This window comes from Sander lucioperca, chromosome 6, assembly GCF_008315115.2.
Source record: "Sander lucioperca isolate FBNREF2018 chromosome 6, SLUC_FBN_1.2, whole genome shotgun sequence".
Lineage (NCBI taxonomy): Eukaryota > Metazoa > Chordata > Actinopteri > Perciformes > Percidae > Sander > Sander lucioperca.
The window spans coordinates 12499298-12521523 of NC_050178.1; the positions used below are offsets into that span (position 1 = coordinate 12499298).

Consider the following 22226-nt stretch of genomic DNA (forward strand, 5'->3'; position numbering starts at 1 on the left):
TAAATGAGCTAGCTAACCAATGGTCTTTCTGAAGGAAATAGTCTGACCATCTCCATCAATTTTAATTCTATGAACTTTTTATGAACTTTACTATGAATTTCTCACAGGGCTGTTTTCAACTACAATATAAATATCAAATCTATGAACTTGAATATAAATATTATAAATTATGAATATATTTTCACAGGGGTACACTTTCCTCAAGAGAGCTTTATTTTTGAAAACCTCATGAAAACACATTTACACCTGAGTGTATGATGCTGCAGGTACTTAAACATGTTACCGTGCTCCCACTGATGGGCTAACCTGGTGCAGAATAGCAAATAAACAATAAGAAACAACTTGTAAAACCCAGTCCAGATTAGCAGCAGGTACAGTATAAAATCAGAAACAGTTGTTATTTGACCATATCTGCCTTCTCAGGCAGGATGCGTGAGCGTTCTGGACAGATAGTATCTCCTGCTGTGGAGAAAACACAGAGTCGTGGAGTCACCAGCCTGGCTAACGTTCGCAATCTCAGGTCGTAAATTGTCTATGAAAAAATACGTGGGCTAATTTGTTAGCTGCCTCAATGTTGGTGCAAGACATTATTTATTGTATATGTATTGTTTTACTTACCGGATTCGGACTGCAGAGCAGTCACTGCGGTGTCAGGCTGGGGTTGGAGCCAGAGCCAGAACCAGAGGAAGAGGCAGCAGAGGAAGGTCGGCGCAGCGCGTCAAAGACGGGGCACACATTTATTTCTACTCCATGAACTCGGAGGTGCTTTATCATGTTCGATGTGCACCCTCCTATGCACGAAACAATCTTGTCGCAAATGTTGCATTTTGCCGAGATTTCGTTCTGTTTAGAAAAGTGAAGCCACACTTTGAACCGCCGACGCACGCTATCCATGTTCGACTCGCTCGGTTATGCCAACACTTCCGGTGGAGCTTCTTCGTTGGTGTTCAGCGGTTTCTTCTTCTGGTCGGCGGACTGTGAATCGAAACTAGGAATCGAAATTTAAACTTTTGAACGAGTCCGGGAAAATCGCAAAGCTAGTCCCGGTTCCAATCAATACTCGATACTCGATACCCAAGCCTAGTGGTGACACCATCCTAGTTGCCAGCTATCATGTCCTACCTGCTGAGGTGTTTTTGGGTAACATGTTGATTCCCCCCCCCCCGTCTTCCAAAAGAAAACAGTAGGATTTTGTAAAATAAGTCCTCATTTTTGTTGCTGTTATAAATCTTGCAAATGCTCAGGCAAGTTATCTCTTAGTTTGCCTAGAGCTTGGCAATATATAGATATTATATCGATGTCGTGATATGAGACTAGATATCGTCTTAGATTTTGGATATCGTAATATGGCATAAGTGTTGTCTTTTCCTGGTTTTAAAGGCTGCATTACAGTAAAGCTATGTCATTTTCTGAACTTACCAGACTGTTGTAGCTGTTCTAGTATTTGCCTTTACCCACTTAGTCATTATATCCACATTACTGATGATTATTCATCAAAAATCTCATTGTGTAAATATTTTGTGAAAGCACCAATAGTCAACACTACAATATCGCTGCGGTATCGATATCGAGGTATTTGGTCAAAAATATCATGATATTTGATTTTCTCCATATCGCCCAGCCCTAAGCTCTCCTGTATATACAGTATAAACACTGAGGTCATTGATTTACTCAAGCCAGATAAGAGATTTCCCACTTAACTGGTAAACTTTAGTTAGTTAGTTAGTTAGTCATGTCATGTTTAGATGAATTGCAGATGAGTTCTGGCTGAAATAGAGAAAAAAAAGGAACAGGAAGAAGAAATATCTTATAGTGCCTGTCACTTAAATAAAACACAACAGAAAAAAAGAAACAAAAAAAAGAAACAGCTGTTTCATGTGTGAATCAACCCCAATCCTCACCCCAAACACCAAAAGTTATCAGTAAACTCATTAAAGATTGTATTTATTATACATATTGATCTTCCAGATATGATTTGGCCAATTTAGATGCATAGAGGCTTGTTATGAAGGTTGACGCGTGATATAGGGCTGAAATAATTGATTATTTTCAATTTCTTTTTGATTAACAGTTTTTTATGTCAAACAATGTAAAACAATCACAAGTTCCTGAGAGTGTAAAAGATCTTCAATCTTGTTTTGTCTAACCAACACTCCCAAAATCTAAAGGTTTTCAAGTTAGATGGATATAAATATTGGTGTCTTAAGTATTGTGTTTTCCTGTCTTTGCAGATTCTCTCAGCAGGTCCTTCTGGGATGAAGGGGAAGATCCGTCCTCGAAACCCCAAACAGGCGCATCCCAGCACCCAGTAACCGTACACAGGACACCACCTCTGGCCTCCGCTGCCGACGGGGCAGAGGAACAGAGTGAGGCAGAGGCAGACTACTTTTCCAGCCAAGTAACACAGGACCACAGAAGTGCCTCTAACAGGACTAACCCTCAGGAGCATCCTGCTCCCACATAAGTCCTTTCACTCCGCCCACGTTCTGCCTCTGACTCCTCGTTGCTGCACCCCCACCTCCCTTCACCCACTACCTCCAAAGAGACTCCTTACATTCTGCCAAAGATGCTCTCTTGTATGTTTACATTCCCCTTTCGCTCAAGAGGACATACTATCGTTCTCCACAGTGGAGAAACTGATGTGTCAGACTGGAGAAACGGACCGATTAAATGGACCTCCTCCTTGACACCTGCAGGACCCTCTTCTCCCACGTCTTTCACTTTTCTTTGTTCTCTTTCTAGAGAAAGCTATGAATGTATGCTTTAAAGAGCCATGTCGGATGCTGCCGTGAGAGAAGGCCAAGACATGGTTGAGTCTTTACAAGCTCTCTCTCCTCCGTCCCTGCTGTTGTGGGGCTGAAATGTTGTGCCCGTGGACGTCACACTGGCAGTTTTGTCTCATCATTCCTCGTACAGACACCTTTTTGAGCAGCCTACGTGACATTCAAACTACCTTTTCCCAAGTGGGGAAAATGGATGTTAAAACAGCTGACAATTGTTGTTCCCTGACCAGCAGTTTGTGGTTGTTAATATAGGAAAGAAAGTATGTGACTATGTAACTGACTCAAAACTATGCTATCTGGACCGTGACACCAAAATGCGGTGTATATTATGAATATATCCTATATCATCTTTATCTGATCTTGTTTTTTTTGTCCTATGTCAAACGCAATTGCTTATTCCTTCATTTTATGTCTTTGTAATGATAAGCAATTTGGAGAGAAAGTGTACAATTTCTTTTGCACATGTGACAATCATGGTTTTGCTGGCTATTTTCTAATGGTTGTCTGTTGGATGGCCTTTTTAACAAGCATTTTCAGTAACCTCGATCAGGTGATATTATGGCTTATATACAGTATGCACTGATTTGTTTTCCCCCTTTATCATATCTTACAGGCACTTAATTTAATGGTGGTAAACTCTGTTATGGCAGTGTGCATGCTGTTTTTAAATTGTGAGGATTTAGCATCAGTTTTATCTCAAAAAGCTCACGATCCTTCCGTAGATATTGATTAAGCCTAGATTTTCACTTGGGACTGTGACAAATGAGAATGTATTGTATTATTTTATACATGTATGTATGTATGTATGTATGTATGTATGTACATAAGGCTAGTAATCTATTGAATTCCAAGTCTTACTAGTCTATTTGCAGAAAGGTTTGAGACATAAGCTGCAGTAATTTTAAGCTTCTTCATGTTATGCCTTTATTGACATAGCGTTATCCTGACGTTTTAAGCTGTTTGTTCAGGGAACAAGATGAACGCCTTTTCCTGAGAAATGGGTGTAATTTTCCTCCTTACAGAATGACCGTCATCAAACAGTTCCGTTTCCACGTCAGCTATTAAATTGCTTTGAGGATTTGGAAATGTAAATGCCTCTCGTGTGAAAGAACGTGGTCTCGTTTTTATCAGATTTGATGTCATGAGTTGTCCTTAAAAAATATTTATATATAATTTATATTAAGCAAATTACATTCAGTTGTCGGTTTAGTAGGCACACCGAACTAGTGCACTCTAATAAAGCAGTCTCTAAATCCAACCTTCATTACGGTTTTAGAAAGGTGTTGATTCAACTTTATGGTTATTTTGGAGGATGTTTGTGGTGCTGTTGAATTGTATTGAGTTATACCAAAAGGTGCTTCAATTATTTGAATGTAATACAGTTCAACAGCACCACAACATACTCAAATAATCAACACCTCCTGAAACCGAGCCAACAAAAACTGAACATTTAAAAGCTTTTATGAAGGTTGGATTTATTTCAGCACTACAATAGTTTTAGCTTGGTGTACCTAATAAACTGGCAACTGAGTGATCTCATACTCCATTGACATGATGTCTGACAACAATATTTGAAAGTTTATTTTTGTTATTGTCATTTCTGGTATGTTGATAATCTGTACTGCTACTTTCTGCTCTTTGTATTTTGGAACAAGAGAGGATTTGTCATGTTCCTTTTCACTCTTTTTTTTTTTTTTTTTTTTTGCAGTGGTACACTTGAGTTCAGATGCAAAACAAAATCCAAAATGCTGAAAAGTTGCTAATATGTGATGGTGTAGCTTGATGCTATATTTTGTAATGTCACAAAGTCGACATGAATTGCATGTCATTCTTGCACTCTTGGTTCTAACTTGTTCTCATATTTTAGCAATCCTCAGCTTGCCTTTGAAAACATCAGCACATTCCAGGCTTCTTCCTCTGAATTTTGGCATTACCAAGCTCAAAACCACCATGACTTCAATTTCATGCCCCCTTTAAGCGATCTGAGAAATTCAAAAACTTGAAGTGATAAATCATCCTACTGGAGCTACATGTAGGGGGTATTGATCGCTTCCCTGATCAATACTTTTTGCCAACACAGCATAACATAATGTGCATTTGTATTGTTTTGTTCTCTGAACGTCCTTATATGACTTTATACCAAAGTTTAGCAGTAACTGCGCTGGCAATATCTAATGCTGCTTGTTTGTATTATGTTATAGTTTTGCATCTTGTTTTCAATAGTATTTTTGGACCTTGTTTACCTGTACATTCTGTAAAGCATGTCTCAAGAGCCTTTTTCTTACATAGCCATTACTCTGACATTAAACATGAATTCTGATAGTTTGCTTTGGATCGTGAATGTCCGTCTCAACACTTCTCAGGTAGAAATAGGATTATTTTCAAAATTGATTAAGCTGTCTATTTTCATTATTGGTCGTTTTGTCTGGAAAATGTCCAACAAAAAAAAAAAAAGGTGGGAAAAAGGTCATTACAATTTTAAGTCCAACATGACATATTCAAAGTGTTTGGTTTGTCCAAAGATGTATTGAATCTACTATGATCTATAACCGAGAAAGGCAAAGGAAAGCTGGAACGAGCAAATGTTTGTCATTTTCGCTCGTAAAATAACCAAAATGTTTTATTCATGAAAATAGTTTATTTTATGTCAAAGATTAATCAAGTAATCTGTTTCAGATTTCTGTGATGGTGTGTGTTTTTCTGACAGTAGGAAGGTTTAAAGAAAAATGAGAGAAAATGTTCTTGCAGGCTTTGATTTAGGTTACATGTAATTCCAGACACAGGGGTCTTAACCACAACATGATTTCTGGGCACACCATGGAACGATTTAAAAGGCCAAGCCATCTGTAATCTGGATTTAGTCATGTCAAGCCAACACAAATCCAGCTAATATGGGCCTTAAAAAACTGTTAGTCCATCATCAGTCTTGTTAAGAAACAGACCTCGTTTTTGAAAGTCCCTCCTACATAAATCCAGTCGAATCCCAGGAAACATTAAATACAAGTCAAATCTGACTGTGCATCAGCCTTTTAAAGTCTGCAGGTTGTTTGGATCCCCGCTCCACTCCCCAGTACCCATCAAAGACATGATAGCATTGTTAATCATCCTCTACAAGGCGATGAATTATTCAGCACGGCGTCCTGGGTGGCAACTCTGTATTTAAACACAGACTTCTAATGCATCACACACTGAGAACAGAAACTACTGCTGCTTCATAAATACTACAGAAGGTGTGTTCCGTGCTTTCAGTTGTAAAGTTAACGAACTCGACTACATGGCGCTGACATATGAATGTCCTGTGAGTCAACATGCCCAAATTGTGAAAAACCATCATGCTGTTTTGGCGAAAGCAAACTGTGTATCATTTTAAGCATGCTGTGAAACACAACTAGTTATCTCCAGAGATGAAGTGACATTTACAAATCTGAATTAACTTCTAAAGCTACACTTAAACACCGCTTCAGTTTTTGCATCATCTTGAATTCTTCATCCAGCTCCAGTGACATTTATCACGAAATAACCAACATTGCACAAAGACAAAGGAGCTGTTATATTTCATAGTTTGACACCAGCACACATACCTTTATATAAATGTGTGAGCTCATGCAAAACCTGTGCTCTCAGGCCATGAAATGGGTAGGCTTTGCATGCAGGTGGGAGTTTCCCCTTGAATAAAGGGTAAGAATTCCTTGCACTAGACCTACATAAATAATAATGCAGCCATAAACACAGTACTAAGGCTATTCTAAGCATTTTTATGCATAAACAATTGGAAAACAAAGCCATAAATGCCATTCTAGTGACAATTAACGATTAAATCATCCTCCGTATAGGCCATGCATGGATAAATACAGTTGAATGCAGTTAAGCGAGATGGTATGAAGGTACCAAAGACCTCAGGGAGGGAGAGAGAGATGAACCAGAGCAGTAAATGGTTTTGATCTCTCTGATTGTGTCAGTAGGTGTCGCTGTGGAGACACTTATTATGATCAACCGGAATGTCCTCCCCAAGAATACTTACCTCACTGTACAAATCAAGTCTTAATGAGGTGTAATTGGTTCTGCACGCTTAATATTAGGATTACATGCTCTGTGTATTTTTAGTTAGTCTCATATGTTACACTCATTCTGCCTGATATTAACAAAATACAAAATAACAAAATACAGAATGACATTGTTATATATATTAGACAGGGACTAAAAATGACATTAAGTCACAGTTAACATTACTGGACTCATACAGTCTGTTTTTTGTGTGTATGTAACTGTAAACACATTTCACTCGTTTATCTTTAGAGTGTCTTGTACATTTTTCCCTATCCCTTGCTGCTGCAACAGTGTGCATTTCCCCGTTGTGGGATTAATAAAGGATTTTGAATCTTTGTTTGTCATTTAGTAGGCTACCAAAGCACGCCGGAGGATGGAGCCAGCGTGCGCGTCTACAAAACACTGCTGCTGCTGCTACTGCTGCTGAGCGTAAAAAGGGGCGTTTCGGAGCTTGGCAACGGCTCTCGTGGCGATGCCAGGTGTGTTCAAACCTGTAGCCGACCAACGCTCGCAGATGTCGCTCAGCTCAATCACCATGGGCTGGATCTCAGCCGCCTAAAATACCGCCAACCGGTGATCGCTGCCGCACGTCTATTTTCAGCCTGCCCACAGGTATGAGGGATTTCTCGTTGACGCACTGCATTTCAGCGACAGACACTCCACAATCTACCGCCGAGTGAGCAAAATACTCTCTGTTTACAGTTTGTTCTGACTACTTGACGTCCGGATCGAGGCTCCTACGGTGACGAAGCAAAGCGCGGACATGGTTCCAGAGTAGCTGTGGAGAGCATGAAACCAGAATTGTGTTCTTTTTAACAATCTCGCCGCTATCAACTCTCCTGTTTTTACGCACAAGGAGCGCTTGGAATTATTGCCACCCAGGCAACTGTGTGCGCACACCGGAGCATTAACCCGCGGAATAACAAACCTCAGCGGCTGATTCACGGGCTCACAACCAGCCTCCTAAATGTCAAGAAGATGAAATCCCCAGCAGCATGTCGGGAGAATAACTCAGGAGGGTTTATTAGGCCGCTTCACTTCGCGTTCATTTAACAACAGCAAGACGAAGCGACTGTAACCAGTTAGATCGTTAGTTGGTCAAAAAAACAAAAACAAAAAACAAGGGAGTAACCATGTCCAGAACACTGAAGAAGAAGAAACACTGGTCCAGTAAAGTGGTGGAGTGCGCGGTGTCATGGGGGAGCCTGGGGGACTTTGGCTCCATGGTGGAGGTCCTGGGGGGAGCAGAGGTGGGACAGTTCCCCCACCTGGGCCAGATGAAGCTGGACGTGCTGGTGTGCCACGTCGGGAAGCTGCCCTACTACGGCGACGTTTTGCTGGAGGTGAACGGGACGCCCGTGAGTGGACTTACAAACCGTGACACCCTGGCTGTCATACGCCACTTTCGGGAGCCGATTCGCTTGAAGACTGTGAAACCAGGTGCGTGCCCCCTCCAACCCCCCCACCCCCCATCTGACCTATGTTTGTAAGATGAGCGTTTTGTTATAATGTGGCATCCACCAAACACAACAACCCACATGATGATTATACCCAGCCTGTAATGTTGGCACCCATTACTGCCAGTCTGATCATCTCAAGACAAACATCCTTAAAATAATATTCAAAAAGACACAGAGTCCCTCCTCATATAACTTGCAATAGGAGTATATGTCTCACTGTGATAGGCCTATATGAATGTACACATGTCAGCTAAAGTTGACTAAACCATTGCAAAATAGAATTAAAAAGGTCTACCCACCATTACATCCCTGTACACTACATCCCAAAGGACATCCCAGACTTCTACTGTCCTTTAACACCTAATTGGTCAATTCTCTCACTACTTTCTCAGGGAGATCGAATCGTGATAATGGTAATAATGGCATGTAGCCCAGTTGGGGTTTTCTAGGCTAAGTGCACATGCATAGAAATCAGGCCTGATTACATCTTTCATTATTAAGGCTACTCTGCTGCCCATTGGCCACAGAAGCCAGAGTTAGCTGTGTTGTACCCTGTCCTATCATTCCATATCCACCTCTCCAAGGATGCTGGCTGCAACATCCAAACACTGATAATGAGCTCTAATGGCTTGGTGATGCTGCTGCTGCTGTTGTTGTTGTACTGTACTGGTTCTGGCCCAAGCTGAGGTCCTCAGGTGAAGGGTTTCACTGGCTCTGGAGGTACAGTTGTTGGTATGTCGGTAAGGGAAATGGCCCTTACTTTGCTCGTATGCTGGAGCTGGAATGTTGAAACCACAACTGAGACTGTTCACAAGGTTACATCATCAGCAGCAGCAGCAGCAGCAGCTGAGTCCCAGGATCTCAGGCCAGGATCCCTGAAGATCAGCTGTATGTGTGCACATGCCTACTTATGGTGTGTGTCTGTGGGCATGCTTGTGTAGTCCTTCCTAGGAGTTTTTTTTATTAACATTTTTTAAATCTTTTATAAGCAAACAAGATGAAAGGAAAAATGTTTCGAGAGAGAGAGTCATGGCTCTACGCTCCCCAGAGCTCCTAACACCACGCTCTCTGCCCCACTAACCAAGGATGATTAATAAAGGGCAGAGAGAGAGAGAGAGAGAGAGAGAGAGAGAGAGAGAGAGAGAGAGAGAGAGAGAGAGAGAGAGAGAGAGAGAGAGAGAGAGAGAGAGAGAGAGAGAGAGAGAGAGAGAGAGAGAGAGAGAATCGGCTCTGCCTTTAGCTCCAGGCTTTACTCCTACGCGAGGCTCTTTTTTTCTCCTTAAAGCTCACAGGGAGGTAATAGATGGCAAAATTCCACATCACCTATTTCTTCACTGTCACTCTAACCTGTCTGGCCCATATTCAGTTTCAGTATATCTAATGTTACGCCCAGCGTGGATCGGCTCTTCAAATGCCCCCCTGGCATCAGTATACAGATGGGGTTGTTACATTGTATGATTCCATATTGTGCATGATGTATGTCTGCGCTGTGTTGTATACATTCCTGCATAATTTGAGTTTGCCATTGGATTTTCTCCATGCGGATGGAGGATCAGCTGTCACCTGGAAGCCCGGGAATCTGCGATGACATGGCGGCGGCCCAGCAGCGACAGACAGGCTATCTGGGTCTATACCAGATGCCCCCCCCCCCCCACGTACTCATCCCAAGATCCTCTTGTGCTCTGCTTGCCTTGCCCTTTGGAGCTGGTGTGCTTCCCATGCTGCTCCTGCTCCTGCTGCTGACAGCTGGGGCGGAGCGAGGAGGGAAGAGATAGAACAGTGTGTGCAGAGTTGCAAAAGCAGAAATGGGGATTTGAGGCGTGGATAGAGAGAGACAGGATGCAAGAGACGCAAGTCTCTATGGAGGCTATTATCTGTCTCAGCCATTGATCGAAAAGAATGTAAGCTGAAATAGTTGCACACAGCACTTCACTTACTTTTCTGCTGCTTCTGGCGCATCATATATTCTCTCGGGAGTGCCAAGAGGCTTCTCTCACATGCATACATCCTCACATCATACATACTGTTTGAAATGAAGAAGTTCACACCCGGGCCTACACCAAGACTTCACAATATACCGTGAGGTGAATGTGCTCATTTCTTGGCTATCTTTGATTAAGCTGGGAGACGCCTCTATTAAAAGCTCTGTGCTTGCTACAGGAATCTATTTCTGCCACTACCCTCAGCTAAGGATCGGAAAGATGCCTGATGAAAAGGTTCATGAATGGCATCCCAGAATTCTTATTTCACTGTTATTTTCTGCCGTGCCGCCTATATAGTCTATGTTTGCATCTTCAATCACTGCCATCAAAACATACATATTACAACCTGTAGCCATTTATATGCCGCTGAATGCATGATGACTGACCTCAAATAAATAATTTCAGAGTGCAGTACACAGCGGAGCCTGTGAAGCAAGCTTTCTTTTGTCTTTTTGAAGATTGATCTTGGCTTGAAGCTGGCTGAATGTATGAAACCCACAACAAGCCCTCTCTTTAAAATGAATGAAATCTGACGGCAGTCACCAGATTGCAGGTATGTTTAATTCAGATGGTAATTAATTGAAATACTCAAACACCTTCGGGGTGTGGGAATAACAGCATTTATTTATTGGAAGATGACAGTCATTTTATCTTCATTGATTTTAATGATTGATAATTGTTGGTTTGATAATGAGAACACATTAAGTCTGCAGAATGGCATAATTCATCTGTTTCTTAAAGCTACTGAGTTCCAGAGGCAGGTTCTTAATTACCCTTTGAATTTTTAAGTCAAATTGCATAAGTGAGTTTGTATAAAGCAGCAGCGGATTCTGCAAATAGATTGAATATTTGTTGCCTACCCAGATTACATTTTGAGTTGCCTGCTTCTGCTAATACCTACTGATCATGCCAATAAAGAAGAATACAGAGTGACATGAGCGCCTAAGCCCCTGTATCAAACGGCAATAGTGTGTGAGGGTTAATCACGTTAATGCACCTCTCATATCAGGAAGTGCCTCTCAATGGAATCATCCTCTTGACAGGCGATGCTTTGTCACTGCGAAGAGATTTGTAGTCAGCTGCAGAAAAAATGGGGCGTGAGAGTGGGAATACAGCAGCTCAGGGAGCCTGGTCAAATAAATAGAGACATCTGTTCTCGCCTTAAAAGATGTTTCTGACAATCAGCTGAATGGAACAGGAGAGCCGTCATGTACATCGCTCCTTTTGGAACGGAACTCATAACAAATTAATTTAAGGCTGACTGATTTTTTTTTTGTGTGAGTTTAAAGCGATTATGAGTGTTTTTTTTTTTTTAATGCAGATTCAATAAGACATCGGCTATGTTTTGTTTAGCTAAGATCAGTTTAAGCTTGGGCACTGATCCTGCTGCTCTGCTATCGGATTATTGCCAGTTTGATGCATATGTAGCTACTTTTGCGCCTCTTTGTGATTTTAATTGCACTTTTGCCTCGTATACATGTTACTGTATGTTTTTCTACGACTGTCTTCATAATGCTTTCTTGGCCATGCGTCCCCTTAGAAAAAAACAACATTCTTAATCTCATTGGTGCCAACTAGCAAATTAAAGGCTGAATGAAGAAATTGACACACAGATAAAATGATTACTGTACACACAATAAACTGTGGGTGGTAGTGAACTCTCATGTGCCTCATTAATAATTTACAATGTAACACAGAGTATAAAGATGAAACTTGGCTAACCTCTACTAGACACCTATATGAAATATAAGCAGAGTATTGCATCAGGCACTCCTCTGCTGCTGTATTTATTGAAACGCCACGGCTATTCTATATGGAAGAGCTTAAAAAGAACCATACTGGTGTTTCAGTCCATTAACTGCATTAACATTACATTAATATGTATACTCTATATTACAGCTTTCTAAAGCACGCTGTAGTGTAGATTGCTCAGTGTTTTTTTTTTTTCCTACCTTCCAGGCTGGCACTGTTTTCATTTCACTACAATAATGAAAATCACCCAGCAGAAACCTTCATTTATGTAGATACCATGTGTGCTTTAATTGTTGTCATAGTTATCATTGTGTGGCAGTAAATCATAGATTTTTCACTCACAACTGCACTGCTGCACAATGCCGTAACGTAACACTGACGAAAATAAAAGCAGGCATGATGTTCACTCTGATGGGTTAGATAACTCAAACAAGTTTTATGGTTCTGCAAGTTGATTTTTATACTGAAGGACGACCTGGAAACGAAAACAAAAAAGGTTGGAAACTACTACTTAAAAGCTTGTGACACTAAACACCTACCAGTGTTTGAGATGAGAAGCACAGCAGCAGACACTTGATCACAAGCCCTCCTGTTTTGTTAACACCACCAGGCCACTGGCATGTAATGTCACCACGCTCATCAGCCAGCGTGGGGGTCTGTTAGTGCTGCACAGGGACACTTGAGGAAGACTGTCAAAACTGGAAATGCAAGACGGTTGCCACGGCACCAGAGTATGACAATTAGTGTCGTTCCGTCGCTGAATATTCTCAGCCCTCTAACCTCACCTCATTAATGTCTTACACACACACACACACACGCACACACACGCACAATAACTTTTATTGCTGTCTCTCTGCACGCTCCTTTCCCTTTTCACTTTGTATCAGAAAGATATAATGCTATGAGGGTGATTTAGATCATCTATTGAATATCCTTATTCTTTTGATGACTATGATGCATTTTGATTACATTTTTATCGTGCAGAAAAGTGTGAGGCCCTGGCTTAACCAAATACAATTTGAAATTGTTGTCATAATAGGCCTTCAAATGCCTTAAAAACATAAAAGTACTTAATACATTCTAATGGGTGGAAATGAGGATATGTCTATTTTTCCGTCCTTTTTCTTTTTTTCCTTGTAACCACTCCATGCTTTTTGTATCCGTTTGGTCTTTCGCTATATCATCCTACAAAGCATTTTGTTGATATACAGCTTGTTTGTCCTCTGTGACTCCCATCAAGCATCTCCCATGTGTGCCTGAGGCAGCTGTCAGACTTGTAGTGAAGTGCTGCTGCCTTACACACACACACACACACACAGACACACACATATATATATATATATACACACACACACACACACACACACACGTCAATGTCCATCCTGACACGTAATCTAAATTAAAACGGAGACCTAAAATCATTCATTTCATTGTTGTGAAACAGTTTTCAACATATTATGATTAGCAAAGTTGAAGGAGTCAATTTAATTGATTGAATTTCATGACATATGTTGATCTGCATCAGAAACAACCCTTAACTCTTGTTTTTAGCAGAGTAAGATATCTAAACTCCATTCCAGCATTAATTACTTGTTTTGTTTTTTTGCAGTGCAATACTGCACCAGTTTCCCATAATGCTAAAGCAGAGCACAGCTGCCAACATCCCGTAGTTGAGAGCCCACTCTCTCATGCCCCACAGTGTGTTTGTGGGGTTAGGGGGGGGGGAGGCATAATATGACTACAAAACAAACGAGCGTGAAGTTGCTCCCAACCCTACTCCATGTCCTCAATAATTCATCTCTACTAGATACTCCACTGACGTGCATCTGTCTGTGTGTGCATGTGCGTGATAACTGGTGATATTAGAGTAAAGCGGTAGGCTACAGTGAAAAAGCATAGCATGACTCCCGCTCCCCAGCACACTCTTAATATTCCCACTTTAATCAAATTGGCGCTGCTCTTCTCGCACACTTCAGCAGCATCTGCCACGATCGCAATGTAAAGCATGCTCGACGGTGAGACGGTTTGGAGTTGGAACCCTACATTTTGAAACTGATTATAAGTGTGTTTCATGATGTTTGCCTTGTAGATGTGAAATGTATGTGCAGTTTTGCTTCATGGATGTCCGTTAGGCTTATATTCAGTGAAATAGAGATGGGTAGAACAGCTGGGCATAAATGAGTTTATCTCCATACCCTGTTTATATTCGCGGAACTGAATCATTTGTCCTAAGGCCACCTATGGAAAAATAATATTTTTCCTTTTTTAGCGTGCATGCATGTGTGTGTGTTTTTTTTTTTTTTTTTTTTTTGGTAAGCATATAAAAAAAGAAAAAATTCTATTCAGTGTGAGATAACGGTGTGAGAACTGGAAATTGTGAGGTGTCTGGTCAGGGCATATTACGGTGCTCTCATACCCAGGAAGCTGAGAGTGGTGGACACAGGTCTGTGTGTGTGTGTGTGTGTGTGTGTGTGTGTGTGTAATTCTCTAATTGCATAGTTGTTTACAGTAGCATTGGCCAAATAGCATTTGGATGTTTACCGTATTTTGAATTTTCTCTGGGATATTTTTTATTTATTTTTTTATCAGTGGGAGGTTCTGGGGGATTTCAGTTACTCTGTGCCTTTAGTCGCTGTTCCAATTGAAGGCTGTGTTTCTGTCTTAAATGCCTCATATTGTGATATAATGATAAATTCTAATCCTGTCCCAGTAAATGTGTATTTATTATGGGGTCATAAAATAATTTATTACATTTTTCGTTCTATATAGGGCTCTAGCAGTGGAGGCAAATTAGCAGTTGTGGCTGACTGAATAGAAGAGGAGTAATGGCTATAGAAACAGAAACTGGTTATTTTTGCTTTCACCTGCATCCTGTTTGCCCTTATTACCCACTGTTCTTTCTGTCTGCTTTGTGTAGAGCTCTGCTTTTCTCTGCTCATATATGCCCATAACTATGGCTTTGAGATATCTGCCATAATTTCTACCTGTGATCAGTGTTGGGCAAGTTACTTTGAAAAAGTAATTAGTTACAATTACTAATTACTTCTTCCAAAAAGTAACTAAATAAGTTATTCAGTTACAAATTATGAAAGTAACTAGTTAGCCTACTTCAGAAAGTAACTATTGCGTTACTTTCAAGTAAATTTTGAAATGCTCAAATGTACACAAATCTAAACTTTTTAATGTTGCTGTGGGACAAAGTGAGACTAGCTTCCAATCAAATGCCATGTATGTAGACATTATGTTTATATAGTGGATCAATACAAATAACACAACACCTCAAAAGGCCACAACTAGGCAAAATTAAATTATGCTTGTTAAGCACTATACCAAAAATAAATAACTAATATATACACTCTTTGTAGTGCAAATAACGTAAGTGGCCTGATGTTTATACTTGTGCGCTGGTGTGTGCGTCAAGTACCGACTCTAGAATCATATAGTGAGAGAAACAAAGTGTCTCCCCTGTTCTTTCTGACCACGGTGGAAAATCTGTAGCAGGAAAAGTTAACCCTCTCCTTGATTTCATAACGCCATACCTGTTTCTCTCTCGTGACTGACTCGCTTGTGTTGTTCTTGTGTGTCTGACTATGCGTGCTTTCGAACACCCGCCCAACTCTACCTCTGATTGGCTAACCATGACATTTTAGTCAACCTCAGCCAATCGTCAGCATTTATGCGCTTGCGTCGTGCACTGCCCACTAACCAAGGAACAACAGTAAAAAAAAGTATTTGCCTCTCGGCTCAGACTCAGAGATCTAGTTGGTCTAATGAAAAAAAACAGCTTCAAATATAGTAACGCGCCGCATTTTTTGGCAGTAACGGTAATGGCGTTATTAAGATGGGAGAAGAGTAATCAATTAGATTACTCGTTACTGAAAAAAAGTAACGCCGTTATTTATAATTCCGTTATTCCCATCACTGCCTGTGATAGAAATTTGTCAATCTTTTCTAAATGTGTTTTATATCTACAGTAGGGTCATGCATCCATATAGTACTTGTCCAAATACTAAGCATACAACCACTGTAGCTAGTAGTATGATAAAAATGGATTTAGTCTTTATCACTTTATCCCCTGGAATCCACAGAAACCCCTAAATATGTAATTGGCAAAATACGATCATAACAGGAGCTCAAAAATCCCCAAAAGATGTTCATATGTGATATTGCTACAATCTGGAGGGGGGGGGTTGCTTTGTGGGTCGTCTTTTGGTTGACGGCTGGTGAGGAGTCACTCCTCGGTCTGAGATCCTTGTTTATTTTACCAGAGGCACAGCAGCCATATGGCGGCTGACTGACCCGGCACTGTCATGAAGGACGTTATCTTTATGCAATGATAATTGCTACATGCCACAGTCCCTTCCTGTCAAATCCCCCCCCCCCCCATCAGCTGCATTCACATTCGGCCAGCGTGTCACTCCCCACGTTCCTATTACCCAGATGTGCATTATCCTCCAACTGGTGTTGATCACTGCAAAGATAGGCGCTCAGGTCACCTCTAGACAGCTCACAGGTAATGGGCCTTGACATCTGAATTAGTCTGCTCTTTCAAAAGTTGATTAGCAAGCAGCTTAGGATTCTGGGGAGATGTTGATAGGCAGACATAAACAGACAAGGGCGCTAGGCTGGTGTTGGGGGGGGGGGGGGGGGAAGGGGGGTGCCTCTCTGTGGTTCATGATGGGAGGCTTGCCAGTAATACAGCTCATCATGAAGTGGTCACGGTGTGGTTTTGCAGATGACAACGGTTGGGATGGACGGGGTTACTGGGGCCAGTGCGATTATGCGTTCTGCAGTGGTGATTTGGCCACTTGAAGTATATCATTTTCATTAGCTGATATTGCAGCGCGAACAGTGAACCAAGGTGCTGCCCTCATAAACATTATGAATAGTAGAGCTTTCAAATTTTACACCGAAACCTTTTTCCTGTCTCTGTTTCTTGCCTGTGTGGCTGGTCATTACGCTCATCCCTTCTGCAGCTCTTTTATTATTCCTTGGCTGTCTGATTCTCTGTGTGCTTGTGGCAGCAGGGGAATGGCTGGCTTTGTAGAATCTCAATTGCGGTGAGCTAGCGCCAAGCTTTCCATTCGCCGCTTGCTGCAGGCGTGTAACTGAATGCCAATGAGACATTAGGGTCGAGGCAGGATGGATCAGGCCAGGCTGTGGCAGGCGGGATCACAGTGGCTATAGAGCCCTTTACCAGGTGAGGGGTACATATGTCTGCTCCTAGAGGCTGCACAGCAAGATGAGCACTGTGTCTCTGGGTTATCTCAGCACCAGGATGCGCCCTCTCTTGTGCTTCTCTGTCAAGAGGGAGATAATCTAAGTGCATTCTGTTCGACTTTGACTTTACGCTGCTTCCCATGTAACATACTGCCCCAGAAAGTGAGGCTGTTGGATTCTGATTCAGTAATGACACAATGATAAATGACACTGAAGCAAGGGGCACGGTGTAGAGGCTCTGCTAGAGGTATTTTAGATGCCCATCTCTTCTCTTCTCTTCTCTTCTCTTCTCTTCTCTGTAATTTGCACTTTCCTATTTGGGTCAGGCTGGGTGATAGAATATGATGATGTTTTCTTAATTTCCAGTGTATAACAGCATTTAATGATATTTGCCTTTTTCTGTTAAAAAATGCACGCATATGATTTATTTAAGCCTTCCTTGTAATAACACTGTTTGATACTGCAGCTTTTATTAAAATATAATCTCATTTGGTCATCACCACAAATTATCTGTTATTGCCTGCATGTGTATACTTTTATGATAGAAATATATATATGATATATATGAAAGATGGTATTATAAACCTAATAACTATTTTATATTTCATGTCATATATTGTCTAGCCTTCTTGCTGCTTGGTTTCCTGTTGCAGAGCAGGAGATAGTATCCCATTGCCAGACCTATCTCCACAGCACTGTTGAGTAAGGTCTGGCTGCACCACACATACATTCTGGGATAGGTGAAAAAAAACACTCTGGCTTGTTTGCATTTCTTTAAACCAATCACAATCGTCTTGGGTGGCGCTAAGCTCTGGACGCAACGACAGTGATTGATTGATTGATTTGATTGATTTTATTTGCCCATTTCATTATAAAATACGATACACTATGCACCATACATTAAAAACAAAACAAAGTCAGGATAACACAATAAAGCCCTGAGGCTTATTTCCATTGTGGTCCCAAGGGGGAGGGGGGGGTGAGCAAGTGGCAGCAGGTCAAGCATCAATCATCACAAACCATACATACATTAAATAGATACATAAAACAATACAGTAATAAATCCTCATACTACGATTGGCATCTAAGCCATTTTTTCACAGGCTTGTTGCTACATACAAAAAGGACTCCTTACCTAAATTACTCTTAAATATAGGAGGTACAAAATCAGTAGAACTTCCCCTGGTGGAGTGGCTGTGGACATCTCTTACTCTGTTAAAATAATTGATTAAATATTTGGGGACAACCCCATACACAGTCCTATGAACCATGCACAGGTGAATCTGAGAGACTCGATCTTCAACTTTTAACCACCCAATAGTCTCAAAATGAGAAGTATCAAGATGAGATTGCATGGGGAGGTTCAGAATAAGCCTCACAACCTTATTTTGAGCAGTCTGAAGCCTATGTTTCAGATGCTGTACGACACCTTTATACCATGAGCAGCATGCATAGTCAAAATAAGGCTGAATTAGAGCACTTGCCAGAGTTAACATTGCATTCTTGTCCAAAAATCTTGAGATTCTTGCCAAGAAACGTACTCTTTGATTCACTTTGGCAAGTACCTTTTGCGCTTGGCCCACTCCAGTCAAGTGGCAGTCCAGCACACAACCTAGGTAAGTAACCGAGTCCTTTACATTAATGTCATTATCTCCAACTAAAACCTTAAAACCCGGGGATCTTTTCAGTTTTATCTTTTGACCCAAACAGTATGGCTTCCGTTTTCCCTAGGTGAAGCGATAGCCTATTGTCAGACATCCACCTGCTGACATTCAATAATTCTACACTAAGAGTTCTTTCGACTATGTTCTTATCTTTATGAGAAACCAATAATGCAGAATCATCTGCATATAAAAAAAGTTCACATGAACATACAGACTTAAGGTCATTAATATATAGAAGGAAAAAAAGTGGACCCAAGACACTCCCTTGCGGGACCCCACAGTCTATGCGTAGTGGTTGAGACATTGTTCCCCCAATATCCACCACCTGCTTCCTATCCTTCAATTAAGACCTCACCCATCTGACTGCTAAGTCATTAAAACCAATGGCTTTTAATTTGCGTACCAAAATGCCATGGTCAACGGTATCAAAGGCCTTCTGTAGGTCTAACATGACCATACCACAAAAATGCCCTTTATCTACCTCCCTCCTAATGTAGTCAGTTAGATACAGTAAACAAGTGTCAGTGGAGTGTGACTTACGAAAGCCAGACTGGAACTCATAGAGTAGATTGTGTGATACTAGATACTTGTGTGATACTAGATACTTGTCAATCTGTTCAAAAATAATCTTTTCCATTATCTTTGACAGACTACACAGAATAGAAACAGGTCTATAGTTTCCATGGTCTAATTTACTCCCTTTCTTATAAAGTGGAATCACTCTGGCAAGCTTAAAATCACTGGGGAAATGTCCTTGATCCATAGACATGTTAATGATATGAGTAATACATGGGGTGATAACCTTAGCAGCATCTCTTAAAAATCTAGAAGGAATATTGTCAAAGCCAGTGGCTTTCGAGCTATTTAAATTTTTAAGTTTCTCAAGTACAACTGCCTCTGACACCTTTTCAAAAGAAAAGCCATCTGCTTTCACCGCTTGCTGAGAATAAAAGTCAAGGATGTGACTTTCACCATACTGCCCTGACTGCTCAGGTAGCTTTTCCACCAGTTTACTAGCAACTGATGAGAAGTAGTTGTTAAAACTATCTGCCACTGTCACCTTTTCTGCTGTAACTTTATTCCCCAGATCAAGAGTTATGCTACTGGTTTTTGTTTTCAACCTGTTGCTGTAGCCAAGCTGCTTGAGGGACTTCCATAATTTACGTGAATCATTTCTATGTTCCACAATTTTCTCATTGCCTTTTTAGCATACGCCACTAATCTACTAACTTAATTTCTCACCTTTTTGTACTCTGCCCAATTCTGATCATCCTTATTTCTCCTGAATGTGTCATACTTCTTGTTTCTCATCCTAATTGCCTCAAGAATATCATCATTTATCCAGGGTTCTGTCCTCTGTTTAATTCTTACTACTTTAAATGGAGCTAGTTTGTCTACAACTTCTAAAAACATACATTTAAAAGAGCACCATGCTTTATCAACATCCATACATTGCAACACAACAGACCAGTTTATTAGATTCAAGCAATTATCAAGTGCTTCTTTGCTATACCTTTTCAGCGACCTGATTCTTATAGAGCTATGGCAATTGAGCACTGCTTTCTTTATCTTTCGAGTACAGAAAACAATAGAATGATCACTCAATCCATAATTAATTACCCCACTTTCTGCTATTCTAGTCTTTTCTGACACTAGAACAAGGTCAATAATGATTTTTTGAGTAGAAGAACAGACACGTGTTGGTTCTTTAATCAGCTGATGTAAACTAAATGAGCGACAAAAATTCATTAATGCCTTATAGCCGGAAAGATCCGTCTTTCGAGTGTCAGTATTAAAATCTCCTATCATAATAACTTCCGATTTAACAAAGTCCATACACTTTGAACAGACTTCTTCCAGAAGTTCATAAAACATAGTCTGGTCAGGTGGCCTGTAGCATGCTCCAACTAAGATAGGCTTGCTGTTCGGCAACAGAATGTTTAACCAGACCGCTTCTATTTGGTCATTATTCAAGTCCATTCTCTGATTAAAACCAATGTCCGCTCTCACATAAACACATACACCTCCACCTTTACGGTTTCGGTCTCTCCTGATTAAAAAATAGTTCTCTATTTCAATTTCGGCATCCTTAATGGAGTCATCCAGCCACGTCTCAGTAAAACAAAAAAGTCCCACCTTATTGCTGTTACTGAGGAGACGTATCTCAGTTATTTTTGGGAGAAGGCTTCTGATGTTAAGATGAAGCAGGTGAAGTCCCCTCGTAGAGAGGAATGAGTCCAAATTTGGCTCAACCATGCCGGCATCCTCCAGATCCGCACAGGGCAACCGAACCAAACGGAGCCGCAAGTCCAATCCCCCGGGCCGCGCTCACCCAGCAAGGGACACCGCCGCGTCTCCCAGGCCCAGCTCCGCTCCCTCCACGACTCCACGCCCTCCTCCACCTAGGTCAGCAACACTCATGGACAAATGTTTGCACCCATCGCTGCGTCGACTGGAAGGCCTACATACCATGGCATCTGTCGCACTTTCCATCGCATTCCTAGCTCCAAAGTCGGGCATCGGACCGGGACATTGGTGTATATCCCCAGACAATAGCAGGCACATACAGATGATCAAATCGCCTCCGTTAATTTGCCGAGTAACTCCAGCCTTTAATTTACGCCTGGCTGGGTACCAGCAGGGTTACAGGAACGTGTCCAACAAAGTTTTCTTTCCATAATCCCACTGTTTAGTAACTAAAAATTTGTTTGGGTGGACACAGTTGCTTTGTAAGGTCTCATCCGTGCCATTTCTCAGGCCATTGTCAAAGCTATCTCTTATAATTGTGTAAACTAACAACATCACAAGCACTCCAAACTTGCCAGCAGCTGCCATCTTGCCAATCCCTCTCCTCTCTGGGTGAGGGGGCGTCGACATGGGCTCTGCAAAGTAGTCCTGGGAAGGAACTTGTTTTGGTGGAACATTTGCAACCTGCAAAAGAAAACGCCACATACAATATTAAATGAAGTTAACTGTTCACACAATACAGTAATGTGAGTTATTTGAATTAGCTGGATACATTGTTAAAGGTAATTTGCTCTTACCAGTGTATCGCCGTGTGTGTTTTGTCCACAGCAATCGGTCCCAAAATGTCCCAGTTAGATAGTAAATGCCATACATGTATTATTTGTCCACATTTTTCTTCAAAACCTTCCATATTCAGCATGTAGCTTGCTAACTCGGAATTCATTCTTGTTTCCCAAAGAGAACAAAGTTTGAGACCGACAACACAGAGAGAGCGGAAGGTGAGGGACTTCAGATGTCAGGCAATTATCCTGGAAATTTACTTCCGTTAATCCAGACTAGGCAGGGGATGAC

At 41.2% G+C, this 22226-nt stretch overlaps 2 protein-coding genes across 3 annotated transcripts in view; both read left to right on the plus strand.

Annotated features, from left to right (window-relative positions):
* Positions 1–5108, plus strand: part of lrig2 (leucine-rich repeats and immunoglobulin-like domains 2) — a 33406-nt gene extending 28298 nt beyond the window's left edge. Inside the window, exon 18 of the mRNA XM_031301967.2 lies at positions 2232–5108. Coding sequence (XP_031157827.1) covers positions 2232–2464 — 233 coding nt within the window. The 3' untranslated portion in view covers positions 2465–5108. The remainder of the gene's footprint in view (positions 1–2231) is intronic.
* A 2166-nt stretch (positions 5109–7274) lies between these two features.
* LOC116051498 (membrane-associated guanylate kinase, WW and PDZ domain-containing protein 3) overlaps positions 7275–22226 on the plus strand; it is a 144360-nt gene continuing 129408 nt past the window's right edge. The window contains exon 1 of one of the 2 annotated variants that reach the window (XM_031301966.2): positions 7275–8270. In XM_031301966.2, the coding sequence (XP_031157826.1) occupies positions 7964–8270 (307 nt within the window). In that variant the 5' untranslated portion in view covers positions 7275–7963. The remainder of the gene's footprint in view (positions 8271–22226) is intronic. The other variant, XM_031301965.2, reaches the window with a different exon arrangement.